The 27,100-nt window shown below is 45.1% G+C and overlaps 3 protein-coding genes across 10 annotated transcripts in view; all 3 read right to left on the reverse strand.

The window, feature by feature from the left end:
- The window catches only part of LOC144246952 (uncharacterized), a 42,908-nt gene extending 39,132 nt beyond the window's left edge, over window positions 1-3,776 (reverse strand). For all 7 annotated transcript variants that reach the window (XR_013340675.1, XR_013340672.1, XR_013340674.1 and 4 more), the window contains exons 1-5: window positions 3,646-3,776; window positions 2,870-3,033; window positions 2,368-2,555; window positions 1,868-2,036; window positions 851-1,031 (exon numbers count right to left, since the gene is read on the reverse strand). The gene's annotated coding sequence lies outside the window, so the exon portion shown is untranslated. The remainder of the gene's footprint in view (window positions 1-850; window positions 1,032-1,867; window positions 2,037-2,367; window positions 2,556-2,869; window positions 3,034-3,645) is intronic.
- Window positions 1-4,999, reverse strand: part of CEMIP (cell migration inducing hyaluronidase 1) — a 101,107-nt gene extending 96,108 nt beyond the window's left edge. For both annotated transcript variants that reach the window (XM_021537589.3, XM_021537588.2), the window contains exon 1: window positions 4,858-4,999. The gene's annotated coding sequence lies outside the window, so the exon portion shown is untranslated. The remainder of the gene's footprint in view (window positions 1-4,857) is intronic.
- Window positions 5,000-12,226: 7,227 nt separating this feature from the next.
- ABHD17C (abhydrolase domain containing 17C, depalmitoylase) overlaps window positions 12,227-27,100 on the reverse strand; it is a 31,656-nt gene continuing 16,782 nt past the window's right edge. The window contains exons 2-3 of the mRNA XM_021537590.2: window positions 19,092-19,271; window positions 12,227-15,991 (exon numbers count right to left, since the gene is read on the reverse strand). Of these exons, the coding sequence (XP_021393265.1) occupies window positions 15,772-15,991; window positions 19,092-19,271 (400 nt within the window). The 3' untranslated portion in view covers window positions 12,227-15,771. The remainder of the gene's footprint in view (window positions 15,992-19,091; window positions 19,272-27,100) is intronic.

Consider the following 27,100-nt stretch of genomic DNA (forward strand, 5'->3'; position numbering starts at 1 on the left):
TTGTACAGGTCCTGCATCGCATTTTCATGAATAAATTATTTCAGGGGGCCCTTTCACACATGGAGCACATCTCTATTTTGTGTCTTACACAGCTTTTTCAGTCCTTACAGGACTGAGAAAAAGTTGTCAGGAAGAACACAGGAGGTCAGGGGGTGTCAGCCTGAGCATCCACCCAGTGAAGGAGGAAATGCTCACAGACACCAAAATACCACTCAGGGTCCTGCAGAGCACACAGCAACTGGACATGTTGGGGCTGGAGCAGGAATCACTTTTCCAGCTGGGATATGTATGGCTTTTGTTGTGACCTTTTTTGTTAAGTTCAGAATGCCCTTGTGAGGATCTAGGTCAAAGCCAAGTTCCTGAGGACTTTCCTGGCACTGAAGTGATCATTTGGGTCTGTTCTGTTCATGTTTCATTCCCTCTGTCACAAGAACATTTTGGGATATATTTCATGTTACTGTGACTTGCAAGCCCTGTCTTTTTTATCATTGCAAATTAAAGGTCTATTGCTTCAGTCAGTTCCATTTATACTTCACTGCTTTAATTTTAAATGAAAGTTCCCTTTATCACAAACTGTCCAGAATTACTGTGGCAAAGATTTCCCTGTATCTAATCACACTATATCTGATCTGATAATAATTAGGCTGTGCTGAGAACCTGACATTTATTTCAAACAGCTGCACTACCAGAGGAAAGTCTTAACTCAAACAAAGGCAAAGTCAGGACATTTCTTAGGAAAATGATGCCTTATTCCAATATTCTGATATCTCTTTGCATCACAGATGGCTCTTGCTGTTTAGTCCTGGCTATGCAAAGAACTGAACTTGTTATAATAAAATATGTGTCCTACCAGAAGGCCACGAGTCCCCCCTGAGAAGTAGTGGTGATAGTCAGGTTATTGAGGTGCACTGGATGTTCATATCCTCCTCTCTCATCCACATCCTCATCCAGGTGAAAATGCCCAGGATCTGTTGCCCCATGCTTTTTAGTTCCACTCCTGACATGTGAACAGAGCTAAAATTCCTTAGGATCTGTTGAGACAAATGTAGATCCAGGTAAGGAGTTACAATAGAAACACACACAAAAAGAAAAACAGGTTTGGGCTTTTTTTCTCTCTCATTAGGCAATATTTTTGCAGAGTGAAACATGGTCTCGGGAGGAAGTGTGAGCTCCCTGTTTCCACCCACAGCAGCTCAGGACCTGCAGAGCCATGTGCCAGCAGCTGCACAGCTCCAGGCACGGTGCTGCCAAGCAGCAGCTGCCAAGCAGCATGTGCAGTGTTTAGCAATAGCAGTGACAGACACGGTGCTCCTGCCAACTGCAGAAAGGGGAGAGCATTTGCCACCAGGCTCGATTTCCTGGCAGCTTCTCCTCTGAGTGATTTTAGCCCAGACCTGCACAGCTCCTCAGTTTCCACCGCCTGGTGCAGGAGCAACTTTACACAAAGCCCCTGCAAGAGCAAGGCTGCCCCCAGAACATGTGAGACATCCAAGAGGAGGCAAAGCACAACAGGGTGAGAGAGACCCAGCACTTCTCTGAGCCAGGGAGGCAGCAGGTTTGCTCTGCAGGAACCACAATTCCTTCAGTGACATCTCATGGAGTAATTTTGCATGGGCCCTACTGACAGCGATGTTACCAAAGAGTCCCCTCGAAGGGAATCCCCCTCGAAGGGAGATATAATGAAGAAAATGTCTCATTGCAAGTCTAGTTTTGCAAGACAGGCTAACAAATTTCCCCCTTTTTCATAGGCAAATATACTTTTTCCCACACACAAAATGGTAATTTGATGCTTTATATTGCTTGTTCACAAACCAGGAAAGGAACTATCTGAAACCACCTACAAGCAAATGTATTAAAAATTACTCACTTTAATGTGCCCTCCAAATGCATCAAAAAGAGAAAAACTGGCGTTGATATTGTCCATAACAGGAGTCTTCCATTTCTCCTCAAATAAGTATATTTCTGGTCAGAAAACCAACTTCTGCTTCATATCAACACCACCTATGACTCTCTAATGTGGAGACAAATTTGGCTGCCTGTGGAAACCAGAAAACTTATTATTCAGGATGAGCACAGCATCTTTTTTACTGAATTGTTCTGAGCAAGTGCACACCTTTCATTTAAACAATCACCAAGTCTGGGGACATGCCAGATTTTAGTATCTCATCCCAGAGGCTGCTACAAAGGACTGCTGCCTCTGGTAAAACTTTCAAACTCCAAAATAAAATTAGGGCCTTCAGCTCTCATATGCACCCTTGTGTTTATGGGACAAAATCTACTTAAAAAGACAAGTAAATGTAGAATGTAAAAGTCAAGACAATGTAAATATTTATCACAAATTAGTACCCTGATAAAACTATTTCATACCATCAATTTTCACTTGACTGTTTTTCCTTGGACAAGGAAGGAGATTAAGCTTTTCAGGCCGATGCATAAAATAATCTGTACTGGCAGTGGCGATACCAGGTCACCAGGTAACCAACTTGTAACCTCATCCATCAGATGAATAATTATTCCTCTGGACATTTCCACTTTAAATCCACTATGAGGCACGCCTGAAAAATGAAGCAATCAATTATTTTTACAGCTGCACGTGGCAGGATCATGCAGTTAGATGAAGAGCATACTGATTTAATTTTGATCTAGATAATCCTTTGCATGATAGAAGTTCTCTAGCCATTAAATATGTTAGTGCCATCGCTTTGTAGAAAGCTAAACATTATTTTTAGAGAATACTTCTGTTAGCTTGGTCAACATCCACTGGAGCCAAAGACTATGGCATAATTATCATTGCACTGTTCAGATTCACAGCAGCCACACAGGAAAAGCAGAGCAAAGCAACAGAATAAATTCTCAGGGAAGACTGAACCTTTTATCCATCCATTGAAAGCAGTAACAGTAAAACAGGTGCCGTCGTATGTGAGGAAATCTCTTTGGGCTATGGCTAACCCCGTTGCTCCATTCTCATTATACTCCTGCTTATCTTCTGCTCTGGAAAGCTTATCCACTCCGAAAATCCCCAGCCAGGACTGCCTGAAGGAGACAAGGAAGGAGCAAACTGATGATACACCGAGCCCTCCACCCTGCAGAGAACTTGGGCAGGAGGGAGCGTGCAGCATGGCACAGCTCCCCTCCCTCTGGCACGGGTGGCCCAGTGCATATTCCCCCCGGGTACCCACCGCATCCCCCGGTACCCATTGCATCCTCCGGTACCCACCGTATTCCCCGGTACCCACCGCATTCCCAGGTACCCACTGCATCCCCCGGTACCCGCCGGATCTCCCGGTACCCACTGTATTCCCCGGTACCCACCGCATACCCCCAGGTACCCACCGCATCCCCTCGGGTATCCACCGCATCCCCCGGTACCCGCCGCATCCCCCGGTACCCACCTCATCCCCCGGTACCCACCGCATCCCCCGGTACCCACCTCATCCCCCGGTACCCACCGCATTCCCCGGTACCCACCTCATCCCCCGGTACCCACCTCATCCCCCGGTACCCGCCGCATCCCCCGGTACCGCCGCCCCCCGCCCGCGGTCGGGCCGAGCCCCGCTCCGCCCCGCGGTCGGGCCGAGCCCCCGGCGGCGCGGAGCTGTCCATGGTGGCTCCGCTCCCGCCCGGCCGCTGCCGCCCCCGCCTCACCTGCGGCGCGGGCGGACGGTGAAGGCGCCGCCCGGGCGGTCCCGCGGCAGCGGCCGCGTCTCCCCAGGGCGGCCGCCACCACCTGCCGGGGCTGCCGGGCCAGGAGAGCCGAGCCGGGCCGCAGTGGCTGTGGGAGCTGTGGAAGCGGCCCCGCCAGCAGCCGCCGTGCCGCCGTCGGGGAGGCGCAGGTTGAGCGCCAGCGCCTCTCGGAGCAGTCGGGGCCGTGGCGGAGCCGGCCGGGATGCAGCGTTCTGTCCAGGAGGGCCCGGGTGCGGCTCCGGAAGGGGCGACCCACGCCCACCAACTTCTGCCCGCAGCGCTCCGGGGCCGCCCCGTCGGCTCGCCCGTACAGCGAGCGGGTGGCCCGCGAGCCTTAGGGGCAGCGCTCCGAGCCGATGTGCAGCTCCTCGCCGTCGCGGATGAGGATGCAGAGGATCCGCAGGGTGATGGGCGGCCCGTGGGGGCGGTCGGCGAACACCAGCTGCCCTGGTGGCGAGGGGAGCGGACGGGCTGGGGGCGCGCACCGCCGGGCCGGGAGGTGCCGGCGGGCACGGCCGGGACATCCCCGCAGCAGCCGGGCTCCGGGGCGGGCGGCGCCCCGCTTACCTCCGTGGCGGAGGGCGGCGGAGCCCTCGAGGCGCAGCCCGGGCCAGCCCGGCAGGTGTGGGAGCCGGGTCGCCACGGGGCGAGGTGCGGGCGGCGTCCGGGCAGGGCCCTGCAAGAAACGGGCGGCGGCAGCGGCGGCGGGGTCGGCGGGGCGAGGGGGCGCGGAGGGCGCGGTACCGACCTGATGCTGCGGCCGATCGCTGCTCCACGACGCGTCCCACGGCGGCACCGGCTCCGGCACCGGCTCCGGCTCCGGTGCGAAGGGCAGGAGGAGCCGCGGCTCCCCGGGGCTCCCCGGCGCTCCCCGCGGTCGGCGCGTCCCGGGCGGTCCCGCAGCCCGGGGCCGCCCCCGGCCGCAACACGTGCGCCGCGACTTCGCACGGAGCCGCCAAAAGACACATTTTGCTTGGGATGTGTTTTGGTTTCGTTGGGTTTTGTCTTTTTCTCCTTTTCCCCCTTCCCTTAACGTCGCACCGGCGCAAGCAGAGCCCCGTTCGCTCTCGCACAGCGCGGCGGCAGCGCGGCCAGGGGGAGCCGGCGCGGCGCGGACCAGCGGCCGCCCGACGAGCGGCACCGCGGCTCCCGAGCTCGGCTGCAGACGCTTACCTGTCCCGACAGCGCCGACCGTGGACTCTGCCCGCAGCCTCTCGGAGCTGCCGCTCGGGCGGGACGGGCAGGGCAGGGGCAGGCAGGCGCAGGCAGCTCCCGCTCCGCCGCTCGGGCTGCCTCCCCTCCGCCTCCCTTTTTATATCCATCTCCCAACCGCTGGCGGTGCCCGCACTGTTTACAGCGGCTCCGCCGCTGGCTCCTCCCAGCCGGGGACGTTCCCTCCAGCCTGGACGTATATCTAGGACCGGCGCCCCGATGCCCCGCTGCCCGCACCGAGAGGTCTCGCCGAGCTCCGGGGACAGCGGGCTCCTTGCCGGGCTCCCCGCGGCTCTGTGCTGACCCGCCCTGTGCAAAGGATGCAGCTTGGTGCCTGCCGTCTCTGCAAGGGCAGAGGGCTGAGGCACCCCAGTCCCCAGCTCCCGAAGTCCCAAAGCGGGGCTTGGCATGCCGTGGTTCTTCTTGGGAGGCAGCTGACCCCTCTGGCCCCTTCTCGTGGGGGTGTTTCACCCTGTACCGTTCTGTGTCTGGCAGATCTATGGACGACACTGTAACCCAGCAGCTGCAAATCTCCCTTGATAGCGGCTGAGCAGAGAGGTATTTGCCACTTCACCCCCCATCAACCTGTGCTCAGAGTCTGCAGTGAGTGGAAGAGGAAGAGAAACTGCTCGGACAAAACAGACACAAAACCCCCATGTGCTGAGACTGCCTTCCTGGCTTGGAAGGTTCCAGTCTCAGTGGCCATGGCACTTGTCACACCGTCACACCTGGCACTGACTATCACACACTGGTTTGTTTTCCATGAACTCCAACATCAGGTTTTTTCATAGACTCTGAAATACAGCACAACTGGCCTTCTGGATGACACATAAATCCAGGTATCTGCTTTACTGCAGCCACAGCCTCTCTCCCCCAGGGTCATAATCCCTCATCTCCACTCGGGAGCGCAGCATCCCGAGAGGACAAGCCAGAAGTGGGTAGGCAATGGTTCCAGCCACTACTGCTGCCCAGCGCCAAAGCCAAAGAGGTGCAGAGCCACAGAGACATTTGTGTGCCATCATCTGGTCAAACTGTTCCAATCTGTCACCTCTGAAATTTATTCTGGTGCAGGATTTCTTCTGACAGAGGGCACAAAGATGCTATAGTCATGTTAATAAGGAACAAGTGCTGTCAGACAAAATATGGGAACAGACTGGAAGCAGAGGGGGTGGGTGAGGTGCACAACCCCATGCCCCATGCTCCAGACAGCAGCTCTGGTAAGGGAGCAACATTCACTTGTGCCCAACAAAACCCATCCACTCTCTTATACCTGGTCCTGGGACACAGAGAATTACTGAATCTGAAGATAAACATCCAGGCCAGGAAAATAAATCCAGATAACACTCCCTTGTTTCAATACTCCATAGAGGGAAATGCTAGAGCTGCCACCTTTGCTACCAGCTGTTCATCTGTCATTTAGTGCTGGCACTTCTATTCCTGTCTCAAATAGCTTTTGTCATTTTCCTTCCAAAAAAGCAGCATTAGTCAGCTTAGTGCCTCCTCTTTATCTGAATATGACACATATGAATGCAGGTCATGGCAGCACAGAGCTGTTACCAGAAGTATAGGAGGCTTCACTCAGTTTTTAAAGAAAAAGTTATCTACTGGTGGATGTTTCAGGCAAGGCAAGACAAGAAGAGTATTTTGTCTTAAAACACACTAAATTCTCTGACCTCAATGTTGCTTAGAGGACGCGAGCCTTTTACATCTGCCAGGGTCCTAGAAATCTCATACACCATTATTTAAAATATTTACCTCATGCAAAAGATTTCATGAACTTTCAATCTAAATAAAAGGCATCAATAATTAATCTAACATAGTAGAGGTAAATGTAGAACACTTTCATTAGTGCTAAGCTTTGTGTAGGCCTTACAGAACAATCAGCAAAGCCAAAGTCACTGCTGCTTACCTGGGACTTTTTCTGAAAGAGCAACTAAAATCTTGAAGGTGTGAGTACTGTTTAAATCCATTAAAGGCATTTCCTCTCTTTTTTTAAGCCATAAATAGACTAGTTTGATTTTTATTTTTGAGACAACTACTCTCAGGTTAAAGAATTCAGTGCCATTTCACTCCATATTACGTTTTCACTAGCCTGAGGAAGAAAATTTCAGACTAAAAGGGACTGAACATATCACCCTGTTTTCTAAAGATTGCTGTCTCTTTTTGAAGTAAACATAGAAGCCCCCATTGCTATCTGTAGAGTGGTGCTTGGAAGCTAAACTCTTTCCTTTTCACTCTTTAGATTTCATTTTTCCAAGCTGATTTCTGTTTTGCAGCAGCACAACTCTCTGTTACAGGATGCATGCACAGTGTGAGAACACTCCCAAACAACCTCACACCTGCAAATGAGAAATCATGACTAACACTCACTGCCTCCAACATACGCCTGGTGTAACTCTTCCTCACAAAAATAACCAACCCTCCTGTGGGTGCTATTGTAGGTTATAAACCGCAGTTTACCCTCCTAACAAACAAAATTGGGTCATTTTCTGTAATGGGCTGCCAGGGACGAGACAACCTCGGCCGTGCCGTGTCTTGGCACGCCGCAGCGATTGCGATGCTTTGCCTACAAACACAGCTGGAGCGTCCAACAGCAGGTATCGATGGCTGAGACCTTCATGGTAAGGCCAGGGCAGAGAACCAAGAATCTGAGTGAGTGGCCAGCGGGAAGTGACTCGCAGGGCACGGACATCCCTGTCCAGGGACTCAGCTCTGGCACAGGAGCGCAGGGAGGGTTCTCCTCTGTGATTTTTTTCCCGGGCACACTCCCTCGCTGGGCGGTTTCCTGTTTCCTTCGGGAGAGGAAGGAGGAGCGGAGGCAGCATCCCCTGGACAGCACCTCGTTCCCACGGACTGCGGAGGCGCCGCGGGATAACTCCGGCAGCGCAGGGCTCGCCGCAGGGGCAGCGCCAGCTCCGACTCCAGTGTGGGAGCCCGGAGCCCCCAGGGACACGGACACGGGGGGACACGGGGGGACACGGGGGGACACGATGGGGACACGGGGGGACACGGGGCCGACCGTCCCTGCAGAGCCGCGGGCGGCCGGGAGGCGGCGCCCTTGCCCAGCCGCTGCCCCACGGCCCGGCCGGAGCCCGCGCGGCCGGAGCGACCCCCAAAGATCCTGCCCGTCCTCCGGTGGTCCTGCCCATCTTCCGGTGGTCCTGCCCGTCCTGCACTGGTCCTGCCCGTCCTGCACTGGTCCTGCCCGTCCTGCACTGATCCTGCCCATCCTCCGGTGGTCCTGCCCGTCCTCCGGTGGTCCTGCCCATCCTGCACTGGTCCTGCCCGTCCTCCGGTGGTCCTGCCCGTCCTGCACTGGTCCTGCCCGTCCTCCGGTGGTCCTGCCCATCCTGCACTGGTCCTGCCCGTCCTGCACTGATCCTGCCCATCCTCCGGTGGTCCTGCCCGTCCTCCGGTGGTCCTGCCCGTCCTGCACTGGTCCTGCCTGTCCTGCACTGGCCCTGCCCATCCTCCGGTGGTCCTGCCCGTCCTCCAGTGACCCTGCCCATCCTCCAGCAGTGCTGCCCATCCTCCAGTGGTCCTGCCCATCCTTCACTGCTCCTGCCCGTCCTGCAAAGGTCCTGCCCATCCTCCAGCGGTGCTGACCATCCTCCAGCAGTCCTGGCCATCCTTCACTGGTCCTGCCAATCTTCCAGGGGTTCTGGCCATTCTCCACTTATCCTGCCCATCCTCCACAGAACCTACCCATCCTCTGTGGAGCCTGCCCATCCTCTATTTATCCTGACAATCCTTCACTGGTCCTGCCCATCCTCTGTCGATCCTGCCCTTCCTTCACTGATCCTGCCCAGGCCCAGCTGTCTCTCAGCCCGAGTGCTGAGTGCAGTTCCTGGCACAGCACAGGACCCACCCCTACCAGGCTGCACCAGGAGTGCCCACCCCTCACCCGCCCCGCCGTTCCTGTCAGCCAGCACCAGAAAGTGTTTGAGATACCTAACTCACATCTCCTCCTTGTGTATCTTCCAGTTCCTCTTTGGGCTTTATTGGCATTTTTCTTGGTTTAATCATTTGCTTCTGGAGCAGAGAGAAGGCCTCAGCCTGCTGGCCTTGAGACACTCCCACATTCCTGAGCAGCTGCAGCATCTTGTACAGCAAGAACAGCTTCACCTTGTGCTGGATCACCTTGAGGACACTGATGTAAATTTTGAGCAAGCAGGTTGACATTTTGATTACAGCTGCAAAACCAAGAGAGATTCCAGGCCAAGCTAGGTCCAAACGTATCCACTAAAGTATATCTCTAGGGTTTAAGGAATACTTCACAGGACAAGTGTTTTTCTTGTGGCTTCTGGCCCAAGGTCTGACTTAGCAAACTTCTCCTGTGCTAACTCAAGAAAGAGCTGCTTCTGAACAGGCTGGAGGGTTTGTAAGAGTCCACAGTCCCAGGAAGGTTTTCCTTACTGTGCAACAGGCTTTCATAATCCATGTCCCACAGAGAACTTCTAGGATTCAGGCTATGTTCTGAAATAATTATAAATACAGTGAGCCTATTACACATAAACAACAAAGAATCCCAGAGAGTTTGTTTCCTCAAAATATATATGTGTACATAAGTACATTTATGGATGTTCTGCTGCAGCCCTGGCTACAGACCACTGCACCACTTGGACAAACACTAAATATTTCAACAGGTCATATCAAGAGATGTATGAGAAATAGATTTTAGGTAATAAAACACAATAATGCTTATATATACCTTTTCATTTAAAGTACTCTTTAATGCTCAGGAAAACTATCTTCATTATTCATAAAAACACTCAGATTGCATAATTTCCCTCCTCCCAAAAAAAACCCAATCACCAAAAGAAAATTTACTATTCTGTATTAATTTTCTAAAAAAAACATTTTAAAAGTTGTTCAAGTTGTTATTTTTGGTAAAGACATTTTTATACTTGATTAGGGAAGGAAACTTCTACATTCCCACTGAGCCATTTGCACTTTTGGTCCAGTCCCAGAGTCCAGCACAGATTCTATTTTTCCAACAGGTATAAAATTGGTTTAAAGGTTCTGTTTTGCTTTCTAGCTGTTCCTTGTCTCTGCCTGCTGATTAAAGCCATTACTCTGGTGTACCCAGGTGAAGCTATGGCTGCTCAAAGGCCACAGCAACTTCATCCTGTTGATAAAAGGTGCTGTAAGGGACAGCTGGGACTCTATGGAGCTTAAATTTTCTTCCAAAGCAGTGCCCCTATCCAGCTCTCCTTCCTCCAGGCTGAGCCCAAAGGTTCAATTTACACTCCAGGAATGGATCAATAAAGCAATTACATGCAACATAAGTAGGCTGGGACTTCATGATAAACACAAAAGAAAACTCTGATAATTAAAAGGGACAAGGAACCCAAAACTCAGCGGCATCCTGCCAAGAGTGTTTGAAATGGTGAATGTTTTAATGTAACAGCATACTGCTGAAGGCTGGAGGTCATGTCCTGGGATCCCTGGAATGTGCCTGAAGCTTTCCCTTCCATTTCCAAGCAAGAACAAATTTTTTTAGACTGTTTTTCTATTTCCTAGAGGGGCATCCCAGATCAGCATGTTTGAGAAGCTTCAGGATTGTTATTTATTTGATTCAAGATTAAAGTTACCAACTTCAGGTAGTTGTGACTTAGGGTCCAGGGGATTTCTTGCCTGTTGTAATTGTATTACCTAAGTGTTCTATTAATATGTTGGAATTTCATGTATCAAAATGCACATTCATGGCTATAACTCATCCCTGGAATATAACAGTGCATTACTTAGTTTAGTCCTAGCAGTTATATTTTACAGATGGTCCATCCAGAGGAGGATGCTGCCGTCCCACTGAACCAGGTCTGAGGCAAAGGGAAAGATCCAAAGGGCAGGTCTAAAGCATTCCTAATGGCACTGCTACAGTGGTGTCACTTGAAATGTAAGTGATGTTAAATCTTTTAGCAGATCTGCAAGTTCCAAGAACAAACGGCCATGAAAAACGTCATTTAGGATAAGCAAAACTATGGATTGGTGTCTTCTTAGTTTAAAGCAGCTCTTAAACTAATAAGTCCTAGAAACAAAAGGAGGAAATAAACGAAAGACCCACACAGAGGTACAGCAAACCAAGCCACCTACATTTGTCTTGAAGCCCAAGTGTAATGCAGAGGCGTGTGCTCCTTCCGCTGCTTCTGCTGATAAAGCAAGGCTCAGATCCAGCGGCTCCGCTGGATCCAGCCGATCCAGCCTCCTCCTCCTCCTCTCCCGGGCCAGCCCGGGCTGGCAGCAGGGCCCCCGCCCTGCCGGGGCTGCGGCAGCGCCTTCGCCCTCCGCCCTGCGCCTGCTGCCCAGCACTCAGCATCCCCATCATCACCATCACCCCCATCATCACCATCACCATCACCCCCATCATCCCCATCCCCATCATCCCCATTGCCCCGCCGAACGCAGTGCAGCCCGAACGCCGCTGGGTGCAGGGTCGGGGGCCAGGGCGATCCCCCAGGACACAACAGGGGCTACGGCTGGCCCGGGCCAGCGGGCACAGTCCAGACCAGCGGGCACAGTCCAGACCAGCGGGCACAGCTCGGGCCAGCGGGCACAGCTCAGACCAGCGGGCACAGCTCAGATCAGCGGGGATGCTCCAGCCTCCGGAGCGACAAGCGCAGCCCCGTCCCACGCCGGGCGAGCGCAGCCCGCACACGGTTTTACTCCAGAAAGAGACGTGATGCGCTCCCAGCCCCGACCAAAACACCTTTACCCTTCCAGGAACCAGAAAGTAATTTAGAATTTACCTACTAATGGTGTATGGGTCTTCTTGGAGGTTCTTTCTTTTTAAGACAGCAGGTATGTTACCCATACACCTTCTGAATTAATTTGATTACTGCAGAAACTCATCTGTAAAACAGCGGAGTCAAAGGAGTGCGGCTCACTCTCCTGCCACAAGGACAGCTCCTGCTTTTTAGTGTTGTACCAAAGCTATGAGACCCAAGTACAATCTCCTGCTTTGAAATTCACACCCATCTAACCTCAGTATTACCACTGGACTTGGAAAGCAACACAGACCCAGGAGAGAGTTTCTGTGCCTGACCTCATTCCCAACAGCAGAGTGCCCACCCTTACCCAGTGCTGGAGTACAAACCATCAAAGAGCCACCCCACCCTTACCCAGTGTGGGAGTACAAACGACTACATTGGACCTAAATTTCAGAGCTAAAATGTTTGGAGAGTTCCACATAGGACATACAGAAATTAGTTAAATGGGCTTAACTGAGATCATTAGTTTGCTTTCACAGGAATAGACCTGGGGAAGAAAGCCTTTTCCAAGTGAGAACAATCAAGTTTTCCGGCTGAAGGAATAACCAGAGGAAACAAGTACATTGGGTCTCTGTTTCTATGTTTAGCACCATTTAGAAAAAGCAAATGCAATACAGAGTTCATCGATGTGTACAATGCTAAGCATAAATACAGGTTTGGGTATTTAGAGTTCCAGGGTCAGCACCCGAGCAGAGCTGGCACAAGTTACAGGAGTGACATGGAAGAACGAGGAACAAAACTGCAGCAGAGGCGACACAAGTACCAGGCCTCCCTGTGAGCACAAGTTAAATTTTAACAGTTACATAAACTTTAAAAGGATACATATCAGACTCCTTGGAAAACCACACCTTTGAAGCCGTAACAAATATTCTCCTCTGGCTTTTCCAAAGTACAAACACGAGACAACTACTGGTAGTAAACAGATGTACCACATCTTACCTTTCTGCAAACAAACTGTACATCACCTGTGGCTGCACTACATGAACAAAAATAGTCAATCACACAGGAAAAATGGACAGAGCATCCCCATCAACAATAAAATATTAGTGATTGCTCACACCTTTGGGAGACCCGTTGCATAATTTATCCAGGCACACAGAGCCAATTTTACAGTGACACCTTGATAGCTCTAAAATATGCATAACAAGTTCTTGTAAAGGCCCACATTATACATTTAAATTACAGCATGTTAGCAGTTTGCTGGAACAGGCTATTTTTTTAGCCCAAAATTAGTTTTTCATAACCTCACATCATCCCCTTTCATACAATTTAAAAATGAAAATATTTTTTTAAATTTTTAAAACATTTTTTTCTTTAAAATAATGAGGACCTGAAATTCACTGTCATGGATGAAACTTCATCTTCATTACTTTGCCACATTTTTTCAACTAATAGTTCCAAGGTTGACCAGCAGTGTTTTGAAATGCTTGAAACTTTGACACAAGCTTACAATACAAAGCAGCCCACTTATTAGCATTTCTTTTGTGCAGAGCATACATCAGAAAATTATAAAAAAATCAGAACTGATTTAAGAACTACTGGATGAGAATAGGGCTACAAGGATAATTATTTACGGGAACAAACAGGTAAATAAATTAAAAGAGAGGGAAGATCCATACCAGTGGATCAATGATAGGCCATTAACATTTTAATTAAGAACAAAACATCTGTGTTAGTTTAATGCAGATGAACTTCAAAAACCAAACCAGACAATGCAGATGCCAGAAGACTGAGGCCCCTCTGAGAATTAATTAAGCAGGAATTCAGGCAAATAAAAGATAGTTCAAGTGGAAATCCATGTTCAGTCAGGACATCGTGAACTGTTCCTGCAACTGCAGAGACCACAGGACATAAATAACCATGTTGAATTCATATTCAGGGTTCACATTAACAGAGGAATACTGGCAAAAAAGCAAATGAAAAGATGGGTCACAAAATGACTTCAGGAGTTGGAAAAGTAATGATCAAAAGTCAATTTATAGGGAAACAGTTAGAAATATCAGTTTGTTAAAGGGCAGCTACAGAGGGTCATGAGGAGAAGAAACATTGCAGGCTGAGGTTTCAGAACAACACAAAGTTCAATGTGGATACCAAAAAACCAGAGCCAATTAGGTAAAAATCCCCAAGTCACTACAGGGACAGGCTGACCCTTTCAACACTACCTTGAATACCTGTACCACACACAGCAGCTTGGTTTCCACTGGGCCACAGTCCCAGGAAGAACACACGTAGGAATGGAAGAAAATCATTGTGGATTTATGAAGCTACAACAAAGACATATAAAATCAGACAAGTATCTGAATATTTATTTAAAATACAGGAGGGAAGTGCTGAGCTTGAGGTGGTGATTAGGCAAAACCTGACAATTCTGGCTGGCAAAGTCACCAAAAGAACTGCTGAGGGCCCTGCTGCTTGGGACAGTTAAAAGTCACAACTAGACAACACTGATGCCCAGATCCAGAGTCTAAGGATCTGGGTGATGTGGACCAGGATGTGTGTCCTCATTTCACTGGAAGTGAAAATACAAGTTCTTCCCCTTTTGCAGTAATAGGGCCAAGGCAATAATCAAAGACAATGCACACTTGTAGCACTGAAAATTAACTGCAGGCCTGTTAGAAGAATTCATAACAACTATGTTCAAATATTTCTTCCAGGCAATGAATCATGATTTTTCATTACTTAGAACCAGCTGAACACCATTTAAACATAACCTCTTGCACATTTGATTTACATACCCAGCTTACTCTATCAAGTAGTGCTTTTATACTTCCCTTATGTATGAAAATTCTGCACCAAATAAGATTCCAAACTTGAGTAAGCTCTAATCCATGCATCCTTTATTCCATTACAATCACTGTGTTGCTCTCTAGCAACAGGACATAAACTGCAATCAATCGCAATCAATTTATACAACAATCTGAGGCTTACAGTACATTTAAGGCCTTTAAATTTGGAAAAATTAGACCTACCCTAGCAGTGTAACAATTTTTAAGTGTTTTGCATTTCTGATGCATAATCTGTGCGATTCCAGTGTCAAAGAATCAAATTACTTCTAAACTAAAAAGATCAGCTCAATGAAAATTTAGTTACATAATTCATCAAAACATAAATGTGTAAATTCTATTTTTTTTTTGTCCTGGAAACTTTATAAAACTTTAATAGCAAAATAATATAGGGATAAAAACATATTTTAACAAAATGTATTCAATCATATACAAACCAGAATTTTGCAGTTTATTGTAACTAGACTTAAATTAAAACTACCAATTAAGAATCTATGCACAATGTAAATTCAAATATGTACAGTACTTTTAAAAAGTCTACAGGAATGCTTTACAGAAGGAAATGTCTGTTATGGCTATTATTCAGACAATCTGAATATTAAAATGAGTTTTCTAGTAGTAAATTTACACATTTATTTTTAAACAAAAGCAGTTTTGTCCCTAGATCCTTTAAGAATATTCCAGTTATGTTTATACAACTAATGGAGAGGTCATTACAGAGTTTAGCCCCATATAGTAGTTTGTTTATTTTCAGGTAAAAGTATATTTAAATAATTTACTTGGGAAGATCAGTAAGTTAACAAAAGAACACTAGAAGGGAGGAGGGGGAACTTCATCACAATAACTTTCCAGTTACAATACAGCTAGAAACTTCACAGAGAAAGTACTCCCTTAGATTGAACCCATGATTGTTCAGAACAAGCTGTAGCTCGTAACAGTTGTGTTCTCCACTCCGAGAACACAACGGGGAAAAAGTCTTTGTAGGACAGAATTATAAATGATCTGAAGTGAGACAGAGAAAACTGATCTTCAATTAATACAGCACTAGGTAAAAAGTGTCCCCATAAGCAGCTAGGATTCCCACTTCCTTCAGGGCAATGAAGCTAAAAATTGTTGGAATTACAGTAGTTGACCATATTTGTGTGCATTAGTAGAATCATTTCCAGATAGAAAAGACAAATTTCATCAGATGTTTGATTAGAACACCCTCAAGACAGGGTATTTCTTCATAGTATAAAGCTATTACAGCTATCCAGTTAAAGCATGTGCAAAACCAGGTAATTTCTTCCGTTCACAGTAACTGAGGTAAAATCAGGTAGGCTTCTTCAGGAGTTGGGAAGTTCATGAGATATGAACTGTTTTAGTCTCTCTAAGTACTGTGCATAAAGCTCTATGTCATTATGCCCAGCCCCTTCCACCCAGAGGGGCTCTACTGCTCGTGGACATCGCTCGTACATGGCCAGGCCATGGGAGAAATCGATCACCTCGTCTTCGGTACCGTGGATGACCAGCACTGGAGAGGTCACTTTAGAGATCTTGTCAATGCTGGGGGAAGGAAAAGAAAGACATAGCTCAGTTTGGGCCTTTCAGTTTCACATCATTAGAGAAAGCAAGCTTAACTGTTGACACACAACCCAGTTAGCACGGCATGTTTTTAAATGGCTGCAGACCACTGGAACTGTGCGCAAGTGAAATGGGACAGGGCTCATTCCCAAAACACACGTGTGAAAAAGGAGCTTGCACTGCCATCACCACCATCCCACCAGTGCTAACAACAAGTCTGAGTGGGCAGCATGCACATAAAGTTTGGCACCCAAAAATCCCCCACCAAAAGAGCTACTGTATCTACCACATAAAGCACTGTGAGGCAAGTAAGATTCCATGGGACATTCTGCAAGCATGGCACTCTTCTCACATGACACATTATCACCTTCCAATTTAACAGATTAGGAACTCATTAATGACATTCCAGTCATAAGATTTCATTAACACACAAAAAAAACCCATCTTTGGCTCATGGAGCTTGAACCTATCTTAACCCAGACAGATTCAGCTAAAGGAAAACAATCTGTTTTATTGATTAAGTTCAAACAATGGAATAGAAAACTGTGGGAGAAGAGCATTACACAGGGATATTTAACTGCAAACCAGAGAAATCACATAGGATTTTCCTTTATGTAACCAGCCTCTTTGCCAGCTGTGACTGCAAAGTGGCTTTAGAGTAATATTTTTCCTTTTGTCCAGCTACCTTCAGCAGACCAATATAGCTTGAGACTACCTGTCACAGGAAAATGGGTTCTGAGGGAAGAGAAGAGTGACAGAGGCACCTTTCCACTGAAGAGGTCAGGCCAGAAAACCCCAATTATGAATCATCCTGGTAGCACAGGAACTTGTAAGCAGTGAACAGCAGCTTTCTCTGACTCTCCTCATGCAGGCCACAGCTTTTACCTCCAGCCAGCCATTTCATGCTGGTAATTACCAATGATTCCAAGTCTGTGCTAATGAACTCTCAGCTACCCACCTGCTCCACTTCCATCAACAAATGGAGGAATGGGGAGAAATGAGTGCTGGTACTACTCAATTTTATGAGAGGACAAATCTATTTCTTTATGGTAGCTAATAAAAGGTGTTTGGATTTTCCTGCTACTGAAAAACGAGAAGGCATGCAATTTTGGCATGACCATTGATTTTACAAAATGATCAAGACTGCTTAAAAATATTTTTAAAATACAGATGCCAGCATACCCTGACTTAAAAACAAGTTCATAAAAGTTTTATGAAAATTTAAAGTTAACTAATAAGATGTAAACTGAAGTGCTAAGCCTCACACAAACCTCAACATTCAGCAGTCTAGAGAACTGTCATTGGTACTCCAGTGAACAGCTGAGTATAAATACATTTCTGTCTCTGTCTCTATAGCTCTCAAAAAAACTCCAAGTTTCATGCCATTTAAGGTACTATTTAAAATTAAAATGCAGCTTTATTTCATTTTTCCTGTGTGGAATTTAACATGTGTGCGACTATGCTGAATAAAAAAAAAAATCCCAACATAAAAGAGGCATCAGAATAATGCAGATTTTGTTTTCCCCATAATTTTCCTCCTAAAATTAGTATCATAGCCAAATGTAAATACTTTACAACCAATATGCTGTATAAACTGAAGTTTTAAGCCCATGAGAGGTCTGGTGGAATAGATCTATCAGCTACATACAGCTACAGAGATGTTTATGCATAATTTTTGTGGCTATACACTAAGTTCTATTTTATTGTAGGAAACCCCTTTCACTTCAGTATTCATATAATAAAACATTTTTTTTTTCACATATATTCACAGACCATTAAGCCAGATACTATTTATATTTTACAGAAAATTGGAAGGTGTCCCATTGCCAAGTCAGCAACTCATAAAGCAGTATTTAAACTGCACATTAGCCTTACTTAGTATTCTCAGCCACACAGCTCTGCAGCTAGAAAAATCTACAGAAACCAAATTCTCATGGAGTCCCAACATAAAATGCACATAATAGCAACTCACTGTAGGTGCACACAGAACTATTTTGTTTCCCACTGAGAAGACAGACAGTTGAGCTGCACACATTCACAAAGAGCACTGCTGTTTATTTTCACTGCTCCCAGTACCAGGGAAGTCAGACTGACAGCAATGAACAGCTCAGTAGGGCAAGAACAAAATATTCAAGTGCTACAGCACATCTGCTGTCACTGTTCCCCTTCCCACTCTTCTTTTTAAAACTGTTATTTGATTTGGCTGGTAACAGCTAATCACTGTTACTTCTGTAATCAGAGCTATGTTTAAGGCTTTGTTTTTTCCTCTCTTGCAGAAGCATTTGTAAATATTGGATTTCAGGTTTGAGGATGATGAACGAGCTAGAGTGTAAGAGCTTCAAATTCAGTCTGCACCTCCAACAAGTCAATTAATTAACTAATAATATGTTTGAAAGGATTCTAAACATGGGGACTGTGAGAGCCACTATACTTCATCACCATTCCTTCTAGCTGTTCTGGCATATGGATTTTTACGGCCTCCCACAGCTGCTAATTTTAATCTGTTGTAACCAAAATAAAACAAAGAAATGCAATGAACATTCCTTACTATACTTATCACAAGCATGAATTTCTGAAGTAAAGCTGAGTTTTGATCAAGACTTCAGTGAGTGTCTGTTTCATCTTCTCCCTTCCATGGACCACTAAGCTTTATACCTGTGCTTCCCCCTGCCCTGCTATAGAGAGACTGGCTTCCCCTTCTATAGTCTTCCATAACTCAAACTGGAACAAATGAGAAGTTCTGAAAGATTCCTAGAGTATCTGCTGTGCCCATGACCTCTACTATTCCCAAATAGTTGGGTACTCCAGGTCTGTTGCAATTGTTTTTCCTGTGAAAACTAGACTATAAAAGCAAATGTTTTATCTTAAAACCAGTTGTATATAGTGTTCTACAGCTTCTTAAAATAAGCTTAATATCTTCTAAAAAATGGGACAGCGACTTTGTTTTGGTCACAAAATCAGAATCCTAGAAGATCCAGCCCCCTCAGGGAGGAACAAATACAAGTCTCAGTATCTATTTACACCACCAGTCCCTTCTAAACACCTATAGAAATGGTGAGTACAGAAACCCCCTGTTACATACCTTGGGAAAGCATCAAAGCAATAGGTTTTCCTGGTGTCAGGAAAAGCCACCCGTAAGCCAGACATCAGGGGAGAATGGAGGATCACAGCTGCACACTCGTACCGAGATGCCAGGTCCACTGTAGGGACAGTACCAATGCTCTGACCATACAGGATAATGTTCTCAGGACTGACACCATACCTGCAGAGAAAAGAAAGATCCCTTTAAAACAAAAAAGCCAGAACACAACACATTTCACATCAATTTCACAACACAGATGCAGAAACCAAACCAAACCAACAAAAGTAGAGGGGCATAAAAACCAAAGCATCCCTCCTTATCCTTTGTGGGTCTTTAAAATCTGTCCCTAGGAGACACAAACTTACAAGTTTAAATTTTAAAACAGTCCAGCAAAGTAAACAACCCAAATATTACACTTAAGGCTTAAGAGAGCTATCCTCAAAGAAGGAATGGCAATTTGGTCATTAATCTTTACCTTTTTCTGGAACAGCTCTTGTCTTTCATTCCACAGCACAACAAATTATAAATGCTACTTCCCCCTATCAAGAGGCACTCTCAGGAATTTCAACTGGATGACAGCCCTTTCACTATTACACAAGACAGTTACTCCTCTGCCCACCTTTAATTCCAGTTGGAATTGCAGTTGGAATAAGAAGACAAAACTGCCTTGTTAGTGATAGACAACAGGTCTGTTCATTTTTCCAGTTACTGATCAGTATAAAATATTCTTAATTTTTCCTCACCAGTTTAAAATAGGTTGATGTCTTCAGTTTAGCTTTTATATTTTTCAGATTCTCTGCTACCTGATATGCAACTCTGAAACTTCATATACAGTGTTAGTAAGTTCTCTTCACAGGGTAGTTAGAAAAAACAATCCCTTCCCAGCTAGGGAACCAAGGACAAGTGTTACCCAAAAAGCATAAAAAAATGCAAAGAGAAGGGGACAAGCCAGGGGGTTGAGACTTCATGACCAGGAGCTATAACTGGACAAGTGAACCCAATATGTAGATGAACCAAAACTTCTAAAAGTGTAAAAACTCATGACCAGTATTCATCTTGGATTCAACCTGGGTGTAGCCCTGGCCAGGCTCTTGTGCTGCCCAAGGTGTATCCTTTTAAGGCCTTTCAATAAATACCTATTTTGTCCATTTAGCTCTGTCTAGTCTCTGTTCCAGATCAGCCCTTCTAGGCATCAGGGTCAAGTTTCTTTTGTAACTATAAAAATACATCATTCCATAAAATGCAGAGTCCATAGTGAGTCCTGGATGGCTCCCCAATATTCCCATTCAGTCTATGAAACTGTCCCAGCCTGTGTGCTGCTTCCCAAAAAAAAGCTGAGAATGAGATTAATTCAGTTTTCATGTAATGTATACAAAATAGAAAGGAATTTGGAAGGGGCATAGAAGGAGGTGACAGTGGATAATGGAAGTGAAGAATTTTTGGCCACCAGAACTTGTTAGGAAAGCTGCAAATCAAAGCTGTTACTCAGTTATAAAGTATTTACCCAGAAGATTTCTCTCTGTCAACTCTACCTCCCAATGCAAGCTGTATAATCAAATACTACACAAATTTCTAGTAGAAAATAATTTATGTAAAACATGTCTTTTTGACAGTCTACACCATCTACAGCAAACCCTGCAGTTCAGGCTATACCCCATCTACACCTGGAAGGTTTCAATTTCCTTATAAAGTTTCTTGCATGGTGTACAGCAGACCTGGAGAAGATTCGACTTTCAAGCAGCTAAATGATTTGGTATGTGCCAAAAGAGAAAATTAAAATGATAGAAGAAGAAAGACCAATTAATAATTAAAATTAAGAATAATCCAGTACTAATCGTGCAATTACAGGCTGTCAGGATTTCCTTGTTTCATGATGAAGTATAACTAGATTAGATTGCAGCCTCTGTGAAACCGAAATTTTCTTAATATTTTTACACTGCTGAACATAAGGGTGCTTTTGGCATCTACTGTTACATGAATAAGCAACTGTATAAAAATATCTCTCAGGAGTAAAATTTTATCCTGTTGGTAACCAAGCAGCAGCTGATGCTGGCAGTCTGTCACCACAGCCACAGGCTGATGTTTTTAAAGAGATGTTGTGCAGCTTTTTTAGCAGATTTCTTTTTATACCTTAGTGTTAGATATGGTCCAGCACACAGCAGGGCCTGGCTGGCTCGGTTAACCGGACCTTGGAACAAAGTTTTGTCATCACAGACTTCATACCAGCTGCTGGGTGGGGAGGGCTGGAGGTATGCACCCCAAAGGCACCACATGCATCCAGCCTATCTGCCAGCTGCTGCATCATATTAAAGAAAGGCAGAAATTCATCATCATCAGGGATATACAAGAAAACAGTAAGAACACAGGTCTGGAACATGATCCCCTACATGGCGTTTCAGCAGGCATGGAATGATATTAATGCTGGTAGGTTTTGCAATGCCATCCTGAACTGCAGTATCATGATAAATGTGAAGTTTCCTTTCTAAAAGATGATATATAAATATAAGCAGAATGTAGAAGCATATGTCTGAATGAGAATCACAGGATAACAGGACAGCATAGGGTGGCAAGAGAATTTGACACATCCATTTGCCTTAGTACGGCAATTTTCTCCAACACTGATCAGCTTTCGACTCACTCCTTTTGATGTTATTTTGTTTCTTAAAACATCTTTACAATGTAAGGGGAGAAACTTGCTGTTGTGGCAACAGGTATTCTAGAGAAAAACCTGTTTCATAGTATGCCAGGTACAGTCAGATACAGTCTATAGCATCATTAAAAAAGCCCAGAGATATGTCTAAATTTAAAGTAGCCCTTCATCACTACAACTATTCAGTGTCCAACTCCACAGAAAGGAAATGTGACAACCTGGACAAAATGAAAAATTTTAAAAGGGTATTAGGGCACTGAGTTAGTACACTCTTAGCCTATCATTAGAGCAAATGCCATCTCTGCTTTATATTCCTACTGACTGATAACTAAAAGAATCTCTGGGGCTGTTTTATTTAAGGACAGCTCCCCTTCTCAAGACAGAAGAGTTACTGTAACAGATTTATCTTTTAAGCCCTTTACCATTAGGTCATCACTCAGCAAGCGAGACATTGAGCTTACCGCAAACATCAGCAGAAACAGCTACATGTAATATTTATTTATCCCGAGGCCAAAGGACACAGGACAGCTCATGAGCAAAGGCCATGAATAATTGAGCTGTGCAAGGTCCTCAGAGCTGAGGGCCAGGGCTTGGCTCCGTGATCCTGTGTTCTCACAAATACTACCCAGTGGTGACGCAGCAGCGCCGCTCAGCCCAGGTACAAACCCACCTGGGGGCTTGGTCTTTAAAACAACGTTCTCAAAGCAGAAGCTGGGTCTCTTCCTCACTCTCTGCAAACTTCCTTGTGTTAGATCCTTGCACAACAGGAGCAGTGATACAGAAAGTGAAGGAAAAGGGGGAAGAGCAGACATGGGAAGAAGGCAGCAATGAAAGGGAAACAGGGTGACACAGAAAAAGGGAAAGAATATGGTAGAAATAGGCAAAACATACTCTGGAAAAAGAGGAATCCTGTTACAGTCTGCTCCCCTATTAAGGATTAAAGTCTTTCCATCAGCTAAACAGCAGCCCCTAAAAAGAACTTCCTTGAAACACATAAGCTTTGGTCTCTGTGGAAAGAGTTCCGTCCGATGGAGCAGGAGAGCCAAGGAAAATTTCTGGATATGCTTGGGCACTTCTCCTGTGGAGTCCCATCAGAGAGTTCTAAACAAGCAGAACAACACAGCAATGTGGAAACCAGCCTTCAGCAAAGCCAAAGCAGGAAACAACTCAGTTAGCATTGGCATATGCAAAACCCCTGCTCTGACAAAGGGGGAAAAAAGAGAAGAAAAAAGGGCAGGCATATTTTTTTTACCAAAGAGAACTCCATTACTGAGAACTGCAGCTACTGCTGTATAAATGATGCAAGCATTTCTGCTCCCTCTTACCCACAAACACAGGTGGCAAACTCAAAGTTCCAGTCTCAATAAACCAGAAGAACACGGTGTGGTTTACACACTCCATTTGTGTGTGCAGAAAAGACCCCAGCAAGCTCACAAGCAGTAAGCTCCCCATACCGAGACCTTCAGGCCTGGTCTAGCTAAGGCCCCAAAACATCCTACAGTTTATAATAACAGTAGTTTGGGGATTTTTTTTCTGCCTCAGTAAATACAAACGAGGTTTACCAGCAATTCTGTTCTCCCCATGCTAGCATGAACTACATGCACAGAAATGGTTATTAAGGATCCACACCCCAGACTCTTCTACTTATTCCAGAGTAACAAGAGACCTCAGTCATGCCAGCAGATCAGTGGGATACAGGAGACTGGGAATACTGCTGACAGAGAGCATAGCAAAGGAGGATGAGACACGACTTCTAGCTGTCCTGCTTGGCTGTATGGCTCTGGCTGGGGCCATGGCCTTCCTCACTTTCCTCATACAACAGCAATGATGGCACCAACTGCCATGCAAAGTACCCCAGACTTTCTGGATGACAGCACTATGTGCAAACCATGTATTACCTCAAAGCATCTTTAATTATGAGCCTATGATACTGAATCCCTGCTCCCCCCAGGGCTCCAGCTTTGAGCCATAGAGCTGGAAAGTTTACCATTGCTATTTTTACTCTCTCCTTGCTCAGTGGAGAGGGCCAGTGGAATGCTGCTGCAGGGACTCTGGACATGTCACAGCTGAAGCCCTGCAATGTTCACAGCCAAAGCTGCCAGTCCTCAAAAGTGCCAAATACATATTCATTAACGAGGCCAGTCCTTTTGCCAGGCTTACTGAATCCATGAAGTCACCTTTTATTTTCAGTTTGAATTTTTATGGTATTTGCTGTCCCATTACCCCTTACCTGACCAGGAAAGCATAAGGAGCAGACTGTATACAACAACAGCAATAAATCAGTTTTCAGAAACTGTCTATGCATTTGGCACAAACTTTGTCTTTGATGGCACAAACCCCACTCCATAATGCTGCTGAGACTTAGTGTTTAACTGCTGCTAAACTAAGGCAGGGACTGATGGGCGAGTTCTTCCTTACAACACATGAAGTGCATAAATTTACAAGGCCAGGAAAATGAGGTAACCAGCTCCTGCATTCTCACAAGGGGACTGAGTCTGAAGCTGGGCACTCCCTTCTCCAGCAAACACCAATTAAATAAATCGTTTTCAAGATACAAAGAAAATCCAGCATACATCAGGAATAACACAAATCACGCCCCAATTTGGAGGAAATAGTGACTTCTAGAAGTCATCCTTACTAGAACATACATGTACTGAACCTATTCAAATCTGGTTCTTTCTGTTTGCATAAACCCATTTGTCACAAAATACTATTTATCATATTTTCAAAATGCATTATCTCTAAGTTTCATAATCCAGAGAAATTTAGATCACTTGTTAAGTACCACAGATAGGTATTTTCTAGCATCATTATACATTTCCATAAGATATCCACACATATTTTCAGAAATAAGTTGCTATTTAATCCTGTATGAATCTATAAATCTAATTTTGGGGGTAGAAAGACAAACAAAAATGCTCAATTAAGTAAGTCACACAGCACATTGCATATATTGAGTATGATTTTATGTTGTGTGACCTTCACATTAAAATAAATCAACACTAGCAATGTAGTCAATAATGATTATTGCAAGAAATTTAATATCAGAACAAAACACTGCATTTTGCAAGTACCATTCAGCAAGTACCACTCCAGCATGTCAGCCAAAATATGAGAGAAATTACAGCAGATTTTCAGTCTAAATGCCAACATGAATTTGAGAGAAGGCATTAGATTAAGGATTTTTTGAGTTAACCGTAAGAACTGTCAAATGAGAAAAATCAGATTTCGAGATTCACAGGAAACCCTGGCACTCAAAAACCATCTCTATGCCAGTTTCTCCAGTTTCCTTGAATTCACACAAACATAGGTCTAAAATTCTTCACTGTTTTACTGACACTGACTCTTTAAATCATGAGATTTCCTCCTTCTCTTCCTTATTCCTCTCCAGGCCTACAAGTACTCTGCAATTCAAGTTATGGTGTACCACACTCTATTTCACTCACATTTTCATGGAGCTAGGAGCCAAAACCAGGTTGTACTCTGGCTTAAGAAGCTGCGAAAGACAGAGACCAATTTTTCTGGCTTATGTCCCAGCACACTGTCACAGGAACAGACAAGTAATTCCACAAATGTGTTTACTCTCAAAATAATTTAAATGGCTGACAGAGAAATTTAATCAAGGACTCCACCACAGTTTTATATCACTATTATTTTTACTACCACACCAGAGTCATTTGATTATCATGGAGAAACCCCAGTGCTAACCAATATAAGCTGACAGTAATACAGAATGAATCTACGACTCTTGAAAATGCCCTCTTACAGACAGTTTTGGAAATTATTAGCAAATATCACACTCCTACTTGGCTTGCTGGGTTCTGTGACTGCAGCAATAATCAAGTGATGTACCAGCTCCTGTTTTCATATCAATAATAAACAGAAGCAAGTTCTAGGCATTTCTAAGGATGACCATTTGCCCTGCAGTAACTTAATTATAGCAAAGCATGAAATCACTGTAACTGGTTCTTGATTACTGTCCTGTGACAATCAGTGATCTGTTATCAAACAGTGAGAACTGTGCTCACAGTTCAACCAAGTCCTGACAAGGATATTGAGTATCACTGCAGAGCTCCAGCATCCATGACAAAAGCTGGCATCTACACACTGCTGATTAGTGAAGCCACTGCAAGTCTTCCCTGAACAGCCAGGGTAGGTAAAAGTAAATGGTATTTCATGGCATTCTCTAGTACAAACTGTAATGAGATTACATTTTAAATTAACTGAATTATGCTAATCTGCACTGAGTGGCTTCAGGGTGACAGTTGGATGACTTTTTAAAAGTTCAAATAATACTAGTCTGTCTAAAGATTGTTCATTTTTGAAATACAGCCTTAAGTCACCTTTTGTTCACCTGCCTCAAATATAGGCTCCTGAAGTAATCATGTTTCACACCTTCTCTGACTAAAGTAAAACTTGCTTGCTCAGGACTCAGAGCAAGCCAAGTGCTCTTGAACAGTAAATCCACACCTCTCCTTTTCCCCCCCCAGCTTCACCATTACCAGGAAGTTCCTTTTCCCCCAGGCAAAAAATAGGCAGTCTGTGTTTGCAGATCTATTTATATTTTTAAGGAACTAAAAAGTAAACCCACCTTTGTTTTCTCTTTTTACTGAGGACTCAACTGTATTTATAATGTAACTTTTCTCCAGCACAATAACCCAGGATACTGATTTTGGTGTTTGGTTTATGATAGTTCATGTCTACCACATGAACTAGCAATTTTATGTATAAACAACAAACACATTTTGAACAGTTGCTTCTGCCTGACTGGGGGTTTGTTGGGTTTTTGGTTTGTTTGTTTTTGTTTTTGTTTTTTTTTTTTTTGGTTGGTTGGTTAGTTTTTCATTTCCCTAGACAGCAGGGAAGCAGGAAATAAGAGTTTTCATTAAATGTGCACTGAAATTTAAGCAGGAACTTGTGCCACAGGCATGTGATGTAATAGCATAACTCAGCCCCTCTAAGCATCAATTTTTTCTTACTGAGTGAAAGCAAGAAGGCCACTGACAAGCAAAAAGGACTCTTGTAAAACATCCAAGAAAAAACAAGCAATGATGTGTCTCATGCATCTTTGAACTCCTACCTTCACCATTCCACTGCTTTATGGCAAAAGGAGAATAACACTCCAAACTCAGTGCACACTTATGCAATGAGAGGGAGTGAGAACCTTCCTAAATTAATTCCTAAATAACAACTTCTAAATGTTGGGGCTTGTTTTATTTCTCTAATCAGATGGATAAATAAAAATCAAATCCACTGTAAGTTTAAATACAAGAAGCTAATGGAAATAAGACCTAAACACATGGATATATTCAAATATAATTCCCACTGCCCCCCACTTCCTTTGCTTTAGTACCCTTAA

The sequence above is a fragment of the Lonchura striata genome, chromosome 11 (assembly GCF_046129695.1).
Source record: "Lonchura striata isolate bLonStr1 chromosome 11, bLonStr1.mat, whole genome shotgun sequence".
Taxonomy (NCBI): domain Eukaryota; kingdom Metazoa; phylum Chordata; class Aves; order Passeriformes; family Estrildidae; genus Lonchura; species Lonchura striata.